General features: G+C 46.1%; 1 protein-coding gene across 1 annotated transcript in view; it reads right to left on the minus strand.

Moving 5' to 3' along the window:
- Positions 1 to 2,193: 2,193 nt before the first annotated feature.
- The window catches only part of LOC121542317 (protein asteroid homolog 1-like), a 32,258-nt gene continuing 16,135 nt past the window's right edge, over positions 2,194 to 18,316 (minus strand). Inside the window, exons 6-9 of the mRNA XM_045208300.1 lie at positions 10,859 to 11,958; positions 2,846 to 3,041; positions 2,574 to 2,748; positions 2,194 to 2,464 (exon numbers count right to left, since the gene is read on the minus strand). Of these exons, the coding sequence (XP_045064235.1) occupies positions 2,278 to 2,464; positions 2,574 to 2,748; positions 2,846 to 3,041; positions 10,859 to 11,958 (1,658 nt within the window). The 3' untranslated portion in view covers positions 2,194 to 2,277. The remainder of the gene's footprint in view (positions 2,465 to 2,573; positions 2,749 to 2,845; positions 3,042 to 10,858; positions 11,959 to 18,316) is intronic.

Raw genomic sequence — 18,316 nt, forward strand, 5'->3', positions numbered from 1 at the left:
ATATCTATCATTCCAGTGTTAATACTAAATTGTAATTATTTTGCACTATGGCCTATTTCTTGCCTTACCTCCATAACTTACTACATTTGCACACACTGTATATAGATTTTTCTATTGTGTTATTGACTGTACGTTTTGTTTATCCCATATGTAACTCTGTGTTGTTGTTGTTTTTATCGCACTGCTTTGCTTTATCTTGGCCAGGTCGCAGTTGTAAATGAGAACTTGTTTTCAACTGGCCTACCAGGTTAAATAAAGGTGAAATATTTTTTAAATCTATCTTTTAATGTATCTTTTATAAACGTATTTTATAGTTAATGATAAAAACTAAGTTAATGACAGTCATTAAAGGTACTGTCAAAGCTAAAATACCACCTCTGCAGGATTTAACATTTCAACTAATCCCTGCCAACACAATGGCAGGTCAGTTATTCCAATGCACTCAGTACCTATAGTTGGGTCTCAGGCTCCTTTATACCAGCAACTCTGGTTCCCGATAGACTAACTAACCAGATGCTAAAAATCCTCAATGAATCCAGTCTATTACAGATACATCGAGTAAAACGACATGCACTTGTATGACTCTTTGATGACACAGGGTTTCAGAACAATAAAACAAGTTTATTCAAAATTCCAGAAACAGGCATATAAAATCCCAGATCAATCAATCATTTTACATTTTAGTAATTTAGCAGACGCTCTTATCCAGAGTGACTTACAGTTAGTGAGTGCATACATTTTTTCATACTGGCCGTGGGAATCGAACCCACAACCCTGGCGTTGCAAGCGCCATGCTCTACCAACTGAGCTACACGGGACCAAAGATGAACTAAAATCAACCATGGATTAACTTCATAGATGCCTCCAGCGCCCTTGACTAAACCCTTAGTGGGGTGTGCCAATAAAATGTTATTCGTCTATCACAATTTTATGAGAAGCACAGTATTATTTTTTTAAATGTTATTTTTCTTCTACAATTTATAAACAGCTCTTTGTCTCCCCCTCAGATGGTGTCTATAAAACTCTAACAGCTACTTTAACACACTTCTATCAATGAGGTAACCTTAAGGATTCCTCCTAGAATTTTACTTTAACCAAGTACAATACAAATCAAAATATATATAATAAAAATCTCAAGCTAAAAAGCTACAGCAAAATACTTTTTCCAGCAGGTGACAGGTTCTTCTAGAAAGCTCAAAGGGAGTTGTACCCTTCTTTTATACCCTCAGTCTTCCTTTCTGCTAACTCATTGTGGCTATCACCTGCTCCAATGATGCATTAACACCTAATGCGGCCATCGCTCAAAAGGTGCCTTTTCAGCATCAACTAACCCCCACCTTTTCTCAACTAAGCAGAACATGCGCTTCAAGAGGACGTCCAACTCCTGCCTGGCTGTCCCGACCTGGGGATTTCCAATTCAAGCTAGCAACCTTAGTATACTCCATTATTATTAACTTTGAAAACATACATTTTCAAACATTAACGTTTCTTATTCCACTCAATTCTAATCCTACTCCAACCTAAGCTACTACTCCCATTACCTTCTAAACATGCAACATATATTTATTTTTTTAATGACATTTCATTATCAACCTCCTAAGGACTGTATGTCCTCTAAGCCTAACAAACATAGTCTATATGCATCACATCTTAAAGCAAACAACATTATAACATTCTTAACCATCTTATTACACTACTTTAATCCCCCTTTAATATTTCCCAATGTATATTTCCCAATGTTTTCAACCTTTAACCTTTAACCTTTAACCTTTCATTCTAATTTCCCAATTAGTTTCTTCTCCCTTTTCTTCTTCTCTTTAATCAATGTCAATTCTCTTCTCCGTGTTCATTCTTCTTTATGCTCCATGTGTGAGTGAAAGTGAAACTTCTTCATGAGCGTGTGTGTGGGGGGGGTATGCAAGTGGGGCCTTCCTAGCCATGCCCTCTGTCACAAAAATGTCACAGAAAACTGGGCCTTAGCCTACTAAACTGGGCCTTAGCCTACTAAACTGGGCCTTAGCCTACTAAACTGGGCCTTAGCCTACTAAACTGGGCCTTAGCCTACTAAACTGGGCCTTAGCCTACTAAACTGGGCCTTAGCCTACTAAACTGGGCCTTAGCCTACAATTCTTAACAGTTGTTTATGTGGTCCCTATATAGTGGTGTCTATGTCTATAACTCAACAGAGCTTCGTTGAACCTTTCCTTCCTCTTGCAGTGGGACATTGGGACTTCAGCACAACCTCCTCCAGCACCATCATCATCATCATCATCATCATCATCTTCTTTCTCCAGCGCCAGAATCAGGTTGTCCAGTGGCCTCCGTTTCCTGGGAGCTGCGTGTGGCGCCCAGCATGGCTCTGTACAGCTGCTCAGAGGGAGGGTCTTCCATCAGGAGAGAATCCGGGTTCATCCCCTGTCTCAGTTCGGCCACAAGCTGGTGCACCAGAGTGCCCCTGTACAGCCTAGACTCCAACAGGGAAACAACAGACGGTTGCATTAGCTGTGTTGCTGCTGGTATAGGATAAAATGGAAAGGAATTGATTTAGGTTGATTTAGGAAGTGACACCTTACCAAGCACACTGAGGCTCAGGTAGAGGGAAGCACAGCAGTTGGTTCAGGTCAAGGCCATCCCTCATGCAGCACTGCCATTGGCTGTAGGCGTGGGCCACACCCAGGTCTAAATCAGCTCCTGAATCAGGCTTCAGCCTTCTCAGCCTCTCCAACACTGGCCCCTCCTCTATAAACCCTGATACACAAAAAGGGGAGGAGTCATTGGCTGCACTTCACACACTTGAATATTAATGAATTCTACAGTGTGTGTTGGTCCATGCTCTGGGCCATACCGCTCTGGTTCTGGCCATACACCAGTCCTAGTAGCAGGGCCTGCAGGAGAGGACGGTCTGGTCGGGGACGGGCGCGCCTCAGCCAGTAGCAGGTAACAGCCACAGGAAGTTCCAGATGAGGTGGGAGACCATTCAAAGTGGACTGGGACACACAAAGGGTCTCCAAAAACACCTCAAGCCGCACTGACTCTGGAGCCTAAGGAACAGAGCAAGAGAATGAGAAGAATTTTCAGAATCAACAGCAGTATGTTTATTTTATACAGTATACTATATCATATGTATACATACCTGACATACTGTATACTATATCACATGTATATATCTGATATACTGTATACTATATCACATGTATATATACCTGATATACAGTATACTATATCACATGTATATATAGGTGAATGCACCAATTTGTAAGTCGCTCTGGATAAGAGCGTCTGCTAAATGACGTAAATGTAAATGTAAATCTGATATACTGTATACTATATCACATGTATATATACCTGATATACTGTATACTATATCACATGTATATATACCTGATATACTGTATACTATATCACATGTATATATCTGATATACTGTATACTATATCACATGTATATATACCTGATATACTGTATACTATATCACATATATATATATACCTGATATACTGTATACTATATCACATATATATATATATACCTGATATACTGTATACTATATCACATGTATATATCTGATATACTGTATACTATATCACATGTATATATACCTGATATACTGTATACTATATCACATATATATATATATACCTGATATACTGTATACTATATCACATATATATATATATATATATACCTGATATACTGTATACTATATCACATGTATACATATCTGATATACTGTATACTATATCACATGTATACATACCTGATATACTGCATACTATATCACATGTACATATACCTGATATACTGTATACTATATCACATGTATATATACCTGATATACAGTATACTATATCACATGTATATATATCTGATATACTGTATACTATATCACATGTACATATCTATACTATATTACATTTTTTTTTTAATTGGGGGGTTGGAGTAAAGGGGGTAGAAGGATTACTTTATTCTATCCCAGGTATTCCTTAAAGAGGTGGGGTTTCAAATGTCTCCGGAAGGTGGTGAGTGACTCCGCTGTCCTGGCGTCGTGAGGGAGCTTGTTCCACCATTGGGGTGCCAGAGCAGCGAACAGTTTTGACTGGGCTGAGCGGGAACTATGCTTCCGCAGAGGTAGGGAGCCAGCAGGCCAGAGGTGGATGAACGCAGTGCCCTCGTTTGGGTGTAGGGACTGATCAGAGCCTGAAGGTACGGAGGTGCCGTTCCCCTCACAGCTCCGTAGGCAAGCACCATGGACTTGTAGCAGATGCGAGCTTCAACTGGAAGCCAGTGGAGTGTGCGGAGGAGCGGGGTGACGTGAGAGAACTTGGGAAGGTTGAACACCAGACGGGCTGCGGCATTCTGGATGAGTTGTAGGGGTTTAATGGCACAGGCAGGGAGCCCAGCCAACAGCGAGTTGCAGTAATCCAGACGGGAGATGACAAGTGCCTGGTTTAGGACCTGTGCCACTTCCTGTGTAAGGCAGGGTCGTACTCTCCGAATGTTGTAGAGCATGAACCTACAGGATCGGGTCACCGCCTTGATGTTAGCGGAGAACGACAGGGTGTTGTCCAGGGTCACGCCAAGGCTCTTCGCACTCTGGGAGGAGGACACAACGGAGTTGTCAACCGTGATGGCGAGATCATGGAACGGGCAGTCCTTACCCGGGAGGAAAAGCAGCTCCGTCTTGCCGAGGTTCAGCTTGAGGTGGTGATCCGTCATCCATACTGATATGTCTGCCAGACATGCAGAGATGCGATTCGCCACCTGGTTATCAGAAGGGGGAAAGGAGAAGATTAGTTGTGTGTCGTCAGCGTAGCAATGAAAGGAGAGGCCATGTGAGGATATGACAGAGCCAAGTGACTTGGTGTATAGCGAGAATAGGAGAGGGCCTAGAACTGAGCCCTGGGGGACACCAGTGGTGAGAGCACGTGGTGCGGAGACAGCTTCTCGCCACGCCACTTGGTAGGAGCGACCGGTCAGGTAGGACGCAATCCAAGAGTGAGCCGCGCCGGAGATGCCCAGCTCGGAGAGGGTGGAGAGGAGGATCTGATGGTTCACAGTATCAAAGGCAGCAGACAGGTCTAGAAGGACAAGAGCAGAGGAGAGAGAGTTAGCTTTAGCAGTGCGGAGAGCCTCTGTGACACAGAGAAGAGCAGTCTCAGTTGAATGACCAGTCTTGAAACCTGACTGGTTTGGATCAAGAAGGTCATTCTGAGAGAGATAGCAAGAGAGTTGGCTAAAGACGGCACGCTCAATAGTTTTGGAGAGAAAAGAAAGAAGGGATACTTGTCTGTAGTTGTTGACATCAGAGGGATCGACTGTTGGTTTTTTGAGAAGGGGTGCAACTCTCGCTCTCTTGAAGACGGAAGGGACATAGCCAGCGGTCAAGGATGAGTTGATCAGCGAGGTGAGGTAAGGGAGAAGGTCACCGGAGATGGTCAGGAGAAGAGAGGAGGGGATAGGGTCAAGCGGGCAGGTTGTTGGGCGGCCTGCCGTCACAAGTCGCAAGATTTTATCTGGAGAGAGAGGGGAGAAAGAAGTCAAAGCATAGGGTAGGGCAGTGTGAGCAGGACCAGCAGTGTCATTTGACTTAACAAACGAGGATCGGATGTCGTCAACCTTGATTTCAAAATGGTTGCGAAGTCATCCACAGAGAGGGAGGGGGGATTCAGCAGGGAGGAGAATGTGGCAAAGAGCTTCCTAGGGTTAGAGGCGGATGCTTGGAATTTAGAGTGGTAGAAAGTGGCCTTAGCAGCAGAAACAGATGAAGAAAATGTAGAGAGGGAGGGAGTGAAAAGATGCCAGGTCTGCAGGGAGTCTAGTTTTCTTCCATTTCCGCTCAGCTGCCCGGAGCTCTGTTCTGTGAGCTCGCAATGAGTCATCAAGCCACGGAGCTGGAGGGGAGGACCGAGCCGGCCGGGAGGATAGGGGATATAGAGAGTCAAAGGATGCAGAAAGGGAGGAGAGGATGGTTGAGAAGGCAGAATCAGGAGATTGGAGGGAGAAGGATTGAGCAGAGGGAAGAGATGATAGGATGGAAGAGGAGAGAGTAGCGGGAGAGAGAGAGCGAAGGTTGTGGCGGCGCATTACCATCTGTGTAGGGGCAGAGTGAGTAGTGTTGGAGGAGAGCGAGAGAGAAAAGGATACAAAGTAGTGGTCGGAGACATGGAGGGGAGTTGCAGTGAGATTAGTAGAAGAACAGCATCTAGTAAAGATGAGGTCAAGCGTATTGCCTGCCTTGTGAGTAGTGGGGGACGGTGAGAGGGTGAGGTCAAAAGAGGAGAGGAGTGGAAAGAAGGAGGCAGAGAGAAATGAGTCAAATGTAGACGTAGGGAGGTTGAAATCCCCCAAAACTGTGAGGGGTGAGCCATCCTCAGGAAAGGAACTTATCAACGCATCAAGCTCATTGATGAACTCTCCAAGGGAACCTGGAGGGCGATAGATGACAAGGATATTAAGCTTAAATGGGCTAGTGACTGTGACAGCATGGAATTCAAATGAGGAGATAGACAGATGGGTTAGGGGAAAAATAGAGAATGTCCACTTGGGAGAGATGAGGATTCCTGTGCCACCACCCCGCTGACCAGATGCTCTCGGGGTATGCGAGAACACATGGTCAGACGAGGAGAGAGCAGTAGGAGTGGCAGTGTTTTCAGTGGTAATCCATGTTTCCGTCAGCGCCAAGAAGTCGAGGGACTGGAGGGTAGCATAGGCTGGGATGAACTCTGCCTTCTTGGCAGCAGAACGGCAGTTCCAGAGGCTGCCTAAGACCTGGAACTCCAGGTGTGTGGTGCGTGCAGGGACCACCAGGTTAGAGAGGCAGCAGCCACGCGGTGTGAGGCGTTTGTGTAGCCTGTGCGGAGAGGAGAGAACAGGGATAGGCAGAGGCATAGTTGACAGGCTGCAGCAAATAGCTACAATAATGCAGAGGAGATCGGAATTAAATGAACTAAACATCTGGGAAAGGAGAGAGCGGGGCCTCCCTCACCACAACTCCCAAATATAACTCTCCCAACTTCCACCTCAGAAACTATAATTGTTGTAAACTACAGCGGTTCAATGTTTCTAGGAATAGACTAACTCAGTTTATTCAGCTAGCTAACTAGGTGCAGTATTATTCCGTGAAAATCGTCCGGGCATCAAGTCATATGACGCCACAGCCAGCTAGCATGCCGGACTCCAGCAACACGGTTTAGCGCCAATACTCTGCCATCACATGTATATATCTATACTAAATCACATGTATATATATCTGATATACTGTATACTATATCACATGTATATATATCTGATATACTGTATACTATATCACATGTATATACAGTGCCCTCCACAATTATTGGCACCCCTGTTTAAGATGTGGTCGAGGACTTCCAAAAATTCTCCTTTTTTTTTAAACAACATAGAACCCAAATGCAAAAAAATAGAAAAATCCAACCTTTTATTTAAGTACATTACTTTGGTGTAAAAAAAAAAAATCACACATTTAGAAAAGAAAAAACTTGAAATCATGTGTCCCACAATTATTGGCACCCCTGATGTTAATACTTTGTACAACCCCCTTTTGCCAACAAGACAGCACTTAATCTCCTCCTATAACATTTCACAAGATTGGAGAACACAGAGAGAGGGATCTTTGACCATTCTTCTTTGCACAATCTTTCTAGATCATCCAGTGTCCTGGGTCCTCTCTTATGCACTCTCCTCTTTAGCTCGCCCCACAGGTTTTCGATTGGGTTGAGGTCTGGGGACTGAGATGGCCATGGGAGGACCTTGAGTTTGTGACTGCTGAACCATTTTTGTGTAGATTTTGCCACATGTTTTGGATCATTATCCTGCTGAAAGACCCAATGACGACCCATCTTCAGCTTTCTGGCAGAGGCCATCAGGTTTTTATTTAAAATGTCCTGGTAGTTCAAAGCGTTCATAATGCCATGCACCCTAACAAGGTTCCCAGGGCCTTTGGAAGAGAAACAAGCCCACAGCATCACAGATCCTCCACCATACTTCACGGTGGGCATGAGGTGCTTTTCGGCATACTCATCTTTTGTTTTACGCCAGACCCACTTAGAGTGTTTGTTGCCAAAAAGCTCAATCTTAGTCTCATCTGACCAAAGCACACAATCCCAGTTGAAGTCCCAGTGCCGCTTAGCAAACTCCAGACGTTTACGTTTGTGAGTATTAGTGAGAAAAGGCTTTTTCCTTGCATGCCTCCCAAACAGCTTGTTGGCATGTAAAGAGCGTCTGATGGTTGTTTTGGAGACTTTGTGACCCCAAGATGCCACTCTTTGATGCAATTCTGTGACAGTGAGCTTAGGACTTTTTTTTACTTCTCTTACCATCCTCCTCACTGTGCGTTGTGGCAAGATAAACTTGGGACCTCTTCCAGCCTTGTTTGTCACTGTTCCAGTTGTTTTAAACTTCTTAATGATTCCTCTGACTGTAGATACGGGCAAGTTAAGGCGAGTGGCTATTTTCTTGTAGCCATTGCCTGACTTATGAAGGTCGACACAAATCTGCCTTACTTGAAAGGTGTGTTCTCTTGTCTTTGCCATGTTGACAAATGGGTAAGAGAATTAGGCCTCTGTGTCACGTCATATTTATACCCCAGGGAAACAGGAAGTCATGAATTACTAATTAAAAGTTCCTAGATACCCTGACCAACTTTAGCAACTACAGAAAAATATATTTTTTTTAAAATAAATTAAAATTTTCAACGGAATTGTTAGGGGTGCCAATAATTGTGGGACACATGATTTCAAGTTTTTTTATTTCTAAATGTGTAATTTTTTTTTTACCACCAAAGTAATGTACTTAAATAAAAGGTTGGATTTTTCTCTTTTTTTGCATTTGGGTTCTATGTTGTTAAAAAAAAATGGATAATTTTTGGAAGTCCTCGACCACATCTTAAACAGGGGTGCCAATAATAGTGGAGGGCACTGTATATATCTGATATACTGTATACTTTATCACATGTATATATATCTGATATACTGTACACTACATTTACATTTTAGTCATTTAGCAGATGCTCTTATCCATAGCGACTTACAGTTAGTGAGTGCATACATTTTTCATACTGGCCCCCCGTGGGAAACAAACCCACAACCCTGGCGTTGCAAGCGCCATGCTCTACCAACTGAGCTACAGGGGACCTACCTATATCACATGTACAGTGGGGAAAAAAAGTATTTAGTCAGCCACCAATTGTGCAAGTTCTCTCACTTAAAAAGATGAGAGAGGCCTGTAATTTTCATCATAGGTACACGTCAACTATGACAGACAAATTGAGAAGAAAACAAATCCAGAAAATCACATTGTAGGATTTTTTATGAATTTATTTGCAAATTATGGTGGAAAATAAGTATTTGGTCACCTACAAACAAGCAAGATTTCTGGCTCTCACAGACCTGTAACTTCTTCTTTAAGAGGCTCCTCTGTCCTCCACTCGTTACCTGTATTAATGGCACCTGTTTGAACTTGTTATCAGTATAAAAGACACCTGTCCACAACCTCAAACAGTCACACTCCAAACTCCACTATGGCCAAGACCAAAGAGCTGTCAAAGGACACCAGAAACAAAATTGTAGACCTGCACCAGGCTGGTAAGACTGAATCTGCAATAGGTAAGCAGCTTGGTTTGAAGAAATCAACTGTGGGAGCAATTATTAGGAAATGGAAGACATACAAGACCACTGATAATCTCCCTCGATCTGGGGCTCCACGCAAGATCTCACCCTGTGGGGTCAAAATGATCACAAGAACGGTGAGCAAAAATCCCAGAACCACACGGGGGGACCTAGTGAATGACCTGCAGAGAGCTGGGACCAAAGTAACAAAGCCTACCATCAGTAATACACTACGCCGCCAGGGACTCAAATCCTGCAGTGCAAGACGTGTCCCCCTGCTTAAGCCAGTACATGTCCAGGCCCGTCTGAAGTTTGCTAGAGTGCATTTGGATTATCCAGAAGAGGATTGGGGAGAATGTCATATGGTCAGATGAAACCAAAATAGAACTTTTTTGGTAAAAACTCAACTCGTCGTGTTTGGAGGACAAAGAATGCTGAGTTGCATCCAAAGAACACCATACCTACTGTGAAGCATGGGGGTGGAAGCATCATGCTTTGGGGCTGTTTTTCTGCAAAGGGACCAGGACGACTGATCCGTGTAAAGGAAAGAATGAATGGGGCCATGTATCGTAAGATTTTGAGTGAAAACCTCCTTCCATCAGCAAGGGCATTGAAGATGAAACGTGGCTGGGTCTTTCAGCATGACAATGATCCCAAACACACTGCCCGGGCAACGAAGGAGTGGCTTCGTAAGAAGCATTTCAAGGTCCTGGAGTGGCCTAGCCAGTCTCCAGATCTCAACCCCATAGAAAATCTTTGGAGGGAGTTGAAAGTCCGTGTTGCCCAGCGACAGCCCCAAAACATCACTGCTCTAGAGGAGATCTGCATGGAGGAATGGGCCAAAATACCAGCAACAGTGTGTGAAAACCTTGTGAAGACTTACAGAAAACGTTTGACCTGTGTCATTGCCAACAAAGGGTATATAACAAAGTATTGAGAAACTTTTGTTATTGACCAAATACTTATTTTCCACCATAATTTGCAAATAAATTCATTAAAAATCCTACAATGTGATTTTCTGGAAAAAAAAATCTCATTTTGTCTGTCATAGTTGACGTGTACCTATGATGAAAATTACAGGCCTCTCTCATCTTTTTAAGTGGGAGAATTTGCACAATTGGTGGCTGACTAAATACTTTTTTCCCCCACTGTATATATATCTGATATACTGTATACTATATCACATGTATACATACCTGATATACTGTATACTATATCACATGTATACATACCTGATCCAGTGTGGCTAGCTGCAGCTGTTGTACACCACTGGGCAAGATGGCTTTAACCTCGTTTCTGACCAGTTCTGTGTCTTCCCGGTCATACTCCTCCACGTAAACCTCTGGGGGGCTCTGACTGCTCGGGTGCGCCCTCTTCTGGCCTTTGCTGTCATCCTCCTTCACTGAAGGCCTCTCAACCAGCAGCAGCCCGTAGAGAACCTGCCGTATGTACAGAGAGGTGGTGTACCCACTGGGACGGCCGAAATCTTCCACTTGGACACGATGTATCATCCTTTTATGCAGCAGCACGTTCACAATGCAGGAGGAAAGCCTACCCTTCATCAACAGCAGCACGGTCCAATCTGGCAGGACACTCAGATGATTTGGGAGACACTTGCGGCTAGGCGCCACGCCATTGTTGAAGAACTCCTCCAGGTAACTGGGTAGAGTTGGTGGAATCTGGTACTCTTCTATGCCCTTAGAGAGGGCATCAGAAATTGGGTGTGTGATAAGACTGGGCACACTGTCCAAGGCCTCCCGCAGCTCATTGAAGCTGGCCAGCCATTTCAGCAAGCGTTTGAAGGTGGGAAACCTGTCGGCAGCTTGTTTTACTTGTTTGTTCACAATCTGCGGCTTGTCTTCATTGTCTCCCCACCAGATATGTAAGTTGACATTGTCGTTTCCTGCCATAACAGCGAAGACTGGGAGAAGCTGTTTGTTGATCTTACATTTTTCGGAGAATCTTTCTGTGGTATAGAGCTGGCAGCGGATACGTTTTTGAGCGCTCACAAATGGATACTGCCACTTAAAACCAGACATGGGCAGACATCCTGCCTGGATGTCAAAGATATAAAAGTCGCTGTCATCTGACAGCACTGGACATTTCCACTTTTGAGCCAGGGAGGCTATACATTGGTCTGCCTCACAGAGGCACTGTGTGAACGGCACTTTCAGGCTGGAGAGGACTTGTTTGAAGACATATTTGACGAGGGTTGGTAGTACACCGCTCATCTGATTCTGTGATTCAGCCAAGGCTTTGGCTTTCTTGATCGTTGATTGAGCTCGTTTTTGGAGAGTGTCAAACTTTCTGTCGGTAGAGTCGGAGCCTCCATCTATAATCACATAAGGGGTAATGTCACAGTCTCTCAGAGCCTTAAAGAACTTGCAGACCTGGTCCTTAAAATCATCATAATCCCCTCCATGACGCCCCTCCAAACGTCCTTTAAAAAAAAGCATGTTGTACAGATTAGTACCATCTATGATCAGCTTGCTGTTACTGAATTTAACAGATCTTAAAATGTTTCCATTATGCTTAATAAAGCTTTTCAAATACGAGACACCCATGATGTGCTCCTTCTGGGATGTGATGTCTTTCCAAGTGAAGAGTTTCAGTCAAAGGGATTATTTATATGGATGCAAGCAACATTCCAAATGGAGGAGTTTCCACTTCCTTAAGTTACCCTTTCCATACATCACCTCAGTCATATTTCCCTCGTTATCTCTTTATGGTCAAGTTAACTGATGCTGAGACCAGTTTATGAGATCATTCTTATTGAAATCCTCTATGAGTATTCGGTTTTCAGTTTTGGTCACGGCTTAGTCACTAGACCACTGGAGAGGCAACCATTTTTATTTCTGTTTGATTAGATTAAATAATAAGATTACCCAACTACTTTTGTTACCAACTATTTGTACGAATAAAACTGAAACCTAAAATGCTCTATAATCACTGTAGCCGAGGAATGTATTGTGCAAACAGTGGGAGATCACTTAGGCACTTCAAGGATCTGGAACCCAAACTGGTCGGGTTGCTTGGTGTACTGCCCTCCTTAAGGTGTATGCAACCATAATTTGACAGCCAGCCAAACTCCAATCAAGAACTGAACCAGAGTCAGGGATAGGCTTTCCATAAACCTCCAGTTTTATAGTTGAAACGGTATAAAACTGTAACAATACAGAAAAATGACATTGTTGGAGCAGCTCAGACTAAACGCCAATATAAATGCACAACAGAGTCTATCCGATGTTTCCTAGTTGCATTGTGAACAATATGCACTGTACATAGAAAACCTTCGTATCCTGCTTGAATATTGTTCTAAACAGGATTACTATCTAATTAACATTTGAGCTAACTAAAGTGTAAAGAGAAATCACATATAGAGAGAAGCTAGCTGCAAAACAGTACTTAACAGGCAGGCTAGGCTAGCGAGGGAATACACGTAATCGATATACTTAAAAACTCAGAATTAATACATGACTTTCAGAAAATACTTACAATACTAAAAGATGAATATCTTAGAGATGATTTGTACTTAAAGGCAATGCTTTACGAAAGCTTAACAAGAAGGATGGTGGAAGATAAACAGCAGCATTACGTCGCTCTTTTCCAACAATGAGGCTAAACTGCATAATTTTCTAAATTATTTCCTGTTTTACCACCAACAAAGTAGCAGCACAGCATAGTACACGCTAGCTGCGGCTACAAAAAACAGCCACTGGATGGCGACAAATCAAAAGGCGCTTGGCCAAAAGAATAGAAGGCAGAATAGTTGGCAAAGGACTGTATTTAGTTTGTCTTGCTGGTGGTGGTGTGGGCTACCGAGGTGGTGGTGTGGGCTACCGAGGTGGTGGTGTGGGCTACTATGGTGGTGGTGTGGGCTACCGAGGTGGTGGTGTGGGCTACCGAGGTGGTGGTGTGGGCTACTATGGTGGTGGTGTGGGCTACTGAGGTGGTGGTGGTGGTGTGGGCTACCAAGGTGGTGGTGTGGGCTCCCAAGGTGGTGGTGTGGGCTACTGTGGTGGTTGTGTGGGCTACTGTGGTGGTGGTGTGGGCTACTGTGGTGGTGGTGGTGGTGGTGTGGGCTACCAAGGTGGTGGTGTGGGCTACTGTGGTGGTGGTGTGGGCTACTGTGGTGGTTGTGTGGGCTACTGTGGTGGTGGTGTGGGCTACTGTGGTGGTGGTGTGGGCTACTGTGGTGGTTGTGTGGGCTACTGTGGTGGTGGTGTGGGCTACTGTGGTGGTTGTGTGGGCTACTGTGGTGGTGGTGTGGGCTACTGTGGTGGTGGTGTGGGCTACTGTGGTGGTTGTGTGGGCTACTGTGGTGGTGGTGTGGGCTACTGTGGTGGTGGTGGTGGTGTGGGCTACTGTGGTAGTGGTGGTGGTGTGGGCTACAGAGGTGGTGGTGTGGGCTACCGAGGTGGTGGTGTGGGCTACCAAGGTGGTGGTGTGGGCTACCAAGGTGGTGGTGTGGGCTCAGAGGTGGTGGTGTGGGCTACTGTGGTGGTGGTGTGGGCTACTGTGGTGGTGGTGTGGGCTACCAAGGTGGTGGTGTGGGCTACCAAGGTGGTGGTGTGGGCTCAGAGGTGGTGGTGTGGGCTACTGTGGTGGTGGTGTGGGCTACCGAGGTGGTGGTGTGGGCTACCAAGGTGGTGGTGTGGGCTACAGAGGTGGTGGTGTGGGCTCAGAGGTGGTGGTGTGGGCTACTGTGGTGGTGGTGTGGGCTACAGAGGTGGTGGTGTGGGCTACCAAGGTGGTGGTGTGGGCTACAGAGGTGGTGGTGTGGGCTACCAAGGTGGTGGTGTGGGCTACAGAGGTGGTGGTGTGGGCTACCAAGGTGGTGGTGTGGGCTACAGAGGTGGTGGTGTGGGCTACCAAGGTGGTGGTGTGGGCTACAGAGGTGGTGGTGTGGGCTACTGTGGTGGTGGTGTGGGCTACCGAGGTGGTGGTGTGGGCTACCAAGGTGGTGGTGTGGGCTACAGAGGTGGTGGTGTGGGCTACCAAGGTGGTGGTGTGGGCTACTGTGGTGGTGGTGTGGGCTACCGAGGTGGTGGTGTGGGCTACCAAGGTGGTGGTGTGGGCTACAGAGGTGGTGGTGTGGGCTACCAAGGTGGTGGTGTGGGCTACCAAGGTGGTGATGTGGGCTACCAAGGTGGTGGTGTGGGCTACCGAGGTGGTGGTGTGGGCTACAGAGGTGGTGGTGTGGGCTACCGAGGTGGTGGTGTGGGCTACCAAGGTGGTGGTGTGGGCTACAGAGGTGGTGGTGTGGGCTACCGAGGTGGTGGTGTGGGCTACTGTGGTGGTTTTGGTGTAGGCTACCAAGGTGGTGGTTTTGGCTACTGTGGTGGTGGTAGTGGTGTGGGCTACCAAGGTGGTGGTGTGGGCTACCGTGGTGGTGGTGTGGGCTACTGTGGTGGTGGTGTGGGCTACTGTGGTGGTTGTGTGGGCTACTGTGGTGGTGGTGTGGGCTACTGTGGTGGTGGTGTGGGCTACTGTGGTGGTTGTGTGGGCTACTGTGGTGGTGGTGTGGGCTACTGTGGTGGTGGTGGTGACGGCTACTATGGTGGTGGTGGTGGTGTGGGCTACTGTGGTAGTGGTGGTGGTGTGGGCTACAGAGGTGGTGGTGTGGGCTACCGAGGTGGTGGTGTGGGCTACCAAGGTGGTGGTGTGGGCTACCAAGGTGGTGGTGTGGGCTCAGAGGTGGTGGTGTGGGCTACTGTGGTGGTGGTGTGGGCTACCGAGGTGGTGGTGTGGGCTACCAAGGTGGTGGTGTGGGCTACAGAGGTGGTGGTGTGGGCTACCAAGGTGGTGGTGTGGGCTACAGAGGTGGTGGGTGGGCTACGGGTGGGGCCAGGTGGTGGTGTGGGCTACAGAGGTGGTGGTGTGGGCTACCAAGGTGGTGGTGTGGGCTACAGAGGTGGTGGTGTGGGCTACTGTGGTGGTGGTGTGGGCTACCGAGGTGGTGGTGTGGGCTACCAAGGTGGTGGTGTGGGCTACAGAGGTGGTGGTGTGGGCTACCAAGGTGGTGGTGTGGGCTACCGAGGTGGTGGTGTGGGCTACCAAGGTGGTGGTGTGGGCTACAGAGGTGGTGGTGTGGGCTACAGAGGTGGTGGTGTGGGCTACTGTGGTGGTTTTGGTGTAGGGCTACCAAGGTGGTGGTGTTTGGCTACAGTGGTGGTGGTAGTGGTGTGGGCTACCGAGGTGGTGGTGTGGGCTACTGCGTGGTGTGGTAAGGTGGTGGGCTACTGTGGTGGTGGTGTGGTGTGGGCTACCTGGTGGTGGTGTGGGCTACTGTGGTGGTGGTGTGGGCTACTGTGGTGGTGGTGTGGGCTACTGAGGTGGTGGTGTGGGCTACCAAGGTGGTGGTGTGGGCTACTGTGGTGGTGTTGTGGGCTACCAGGTTGGTGGTGTGGGCTACCGTCGTGGTGGTGTGGGCTACTGAGGTGGTGGTGTGGGCTACCGAAGTGGTGGTGTGGGCTACCATGGTATTGTGTCAGTTAAAACACAGTTGGAGATGGAGTAACAGGTCAAAGGGCTAATGCCCAGTTTATTATTGGATTGAAGGTTGATAGACTGTACAGTCACCTCCAAAAATATTGATAAAGGTTAATACGATAATCATGGGGGAGTAATAACCTATAGGTAACCTTGTTGATTCTCCTCAGGACTTTGAACGGCCCCACAAACCGCGGGCTCAGCTTCCGGCAGGGCAGGCGGAGGGGCAGATTCCGGGTCGAGAGCCAGACCCGATCACCCGGTACAAAGACCGGGGCCTCACTGCGGTGGCGGTCAGCGTTGGCCTTCTGATGATGCACGTTGCATTGGAGGTGGACGTGAGCAGCGTCCCACGTCTCCTCCGCGCGCCGAAAACAGTCATCCACCACAGGAGCCTCGGTCTGGCTCTGGTGCCACGGTGCCAGAACCGGTTGGTAACCTAAAAGACATTGGAATGCTGTTAGGTTAGTGGAGGAGTGACGGAGAGAGTTCTGGGCATATTCAGCCCATGACAAGAACACTTCCTGATGCTGAAAGGGACTATTTACATGGATGCAAACAACATTCAAAATGGATGAGTTTCCATTTCCTTAAGTTACCCTTTCCATACATCACCTCAAGGGAGGAGCAAAACCCGCTCACACTAATGACACTCGTACAATCCAATAAACACGCACACCAAACAGTGGACGGGAACAGGTTAAATAGGCAGACAAACTAACATAATGGGGAACAGGTGCGCAACAACAGACAACAATCAAGTGAACATAGAAACATATAACACAGAGCGGCAGCAGCTAGTACTCCGGTGACGACGAACGCCGAAGCCTGCCCGAGCCAGAAGGAAGTTGTTCAGTGGAACAAGGCACACATGCCTTATTCTGGTGATGTATCCTACGTGACTTAATCCATGTACATGTGAGTTGATTGTAAAGTAGGTTTATGATGTATCCTACATGACTTAATCCATGTACATGTGAGTTGATTGTAAAGTAGGTTTATGATGTATCCTACATGACTTAATCCATGTACATGTGACTTCATTGTAAAGTAGGTTTATGATGTATCCTACATGACTTAATCCATGTACATGTGAGTTGATTGTAAAGTAGGTTTATGATGTATCCTACATGACTTAATCCATGTACATGTGAGTTGATTGTAAAGTAGGTTTATGATGTATCCTACATGACTTAATCCATGTACATGTGACTTCATTGTAAAGTAGGTTTATGCAGAGCCCTATATAGATAGATATATACACTACCGTTCGAAAGTTTGGGGTCACTTAGAAATGTCCTTGTTTTCCATGAAAACATACAGTTGAAGTCGGAAGTTTGCATACACCTTAGCCAAATACATTTAAACTCAGTTTTTCACAATTCCTGACATTTAATCCTAGTAAAAATGCCCTGTTTTAGGTCAGTTAGGATCACTACTTTATTTTGAGAATGCTTTTATTTCTTTCATCACATTCCCAGTGGGTCAGAAGTTTACATACACTCTGTTAGTATTTGTCAGCATTGCCTTTAAATTGTTTGACTTGGGTCAAATGTTTTGGGTAGCCTTCCACAAACTTCCCACAATAAGTTGGGTGAATTTTGGCCCATTCCTCCTGACAGAGCTGGTATAACTGAGTCAGGTTTGTAGGCCTCCTTGCTCGCACACGCTTTTTCAGTTCTGCCCACACATTTTTATCATTTATAAGATTTGCATTCCATCATATCCAAGATGGCGTAGCAGTGTGGTCGGGTATTTTGTAGTGTCCTCGTGTAAATAGTCCGTTTTATTTTATTTTTCGTATATATTTCTCAATCTCACTTTCCATCTTTTAACTATATATACTTTACATTTACATTTTACATTTTAGTCATTTAGCAGACGCTCTTATCCAGAGCGACTTACAGTTAGTGAGTGCATATATTTTTTTCATACTGGCCCCCCGTTCCTGCAACCCGCCTCACCCAATGTGGAACGGATTCTATTATTTTTTATATACCTTTTTATCTAGAACCTCTTGCTGAAACTAGCCAGCTAGCCAGCTAACAAGCCACTTGCTATTAGCCAAAGTTAGCGGTCTTCACCATTGTCCGTGGCCTGCACTACCTACCAGCCAGCTCTAGCCTGGACAATTATCGTCCAGTCTGCACAGTCTGCACAGCGTGCTATCGACCCAGAGCATATCGGATTTTCTGCCG

Source organism: Coregonus clupeaformis, chromosome 28, assembly GCF_020615455.1.
Source record: "Coregonus clupeaformis isolate EN_2021a chromosome 28, ASM2061545v1, whole genome shotgun sequence".
NCBI classification, from domain to species: Eukaryota; Metazoa; Chordata; class Actinopteri; order Salmoniformes; family Salmonidae; genus Coregonus; species Coregonus clupeaformis.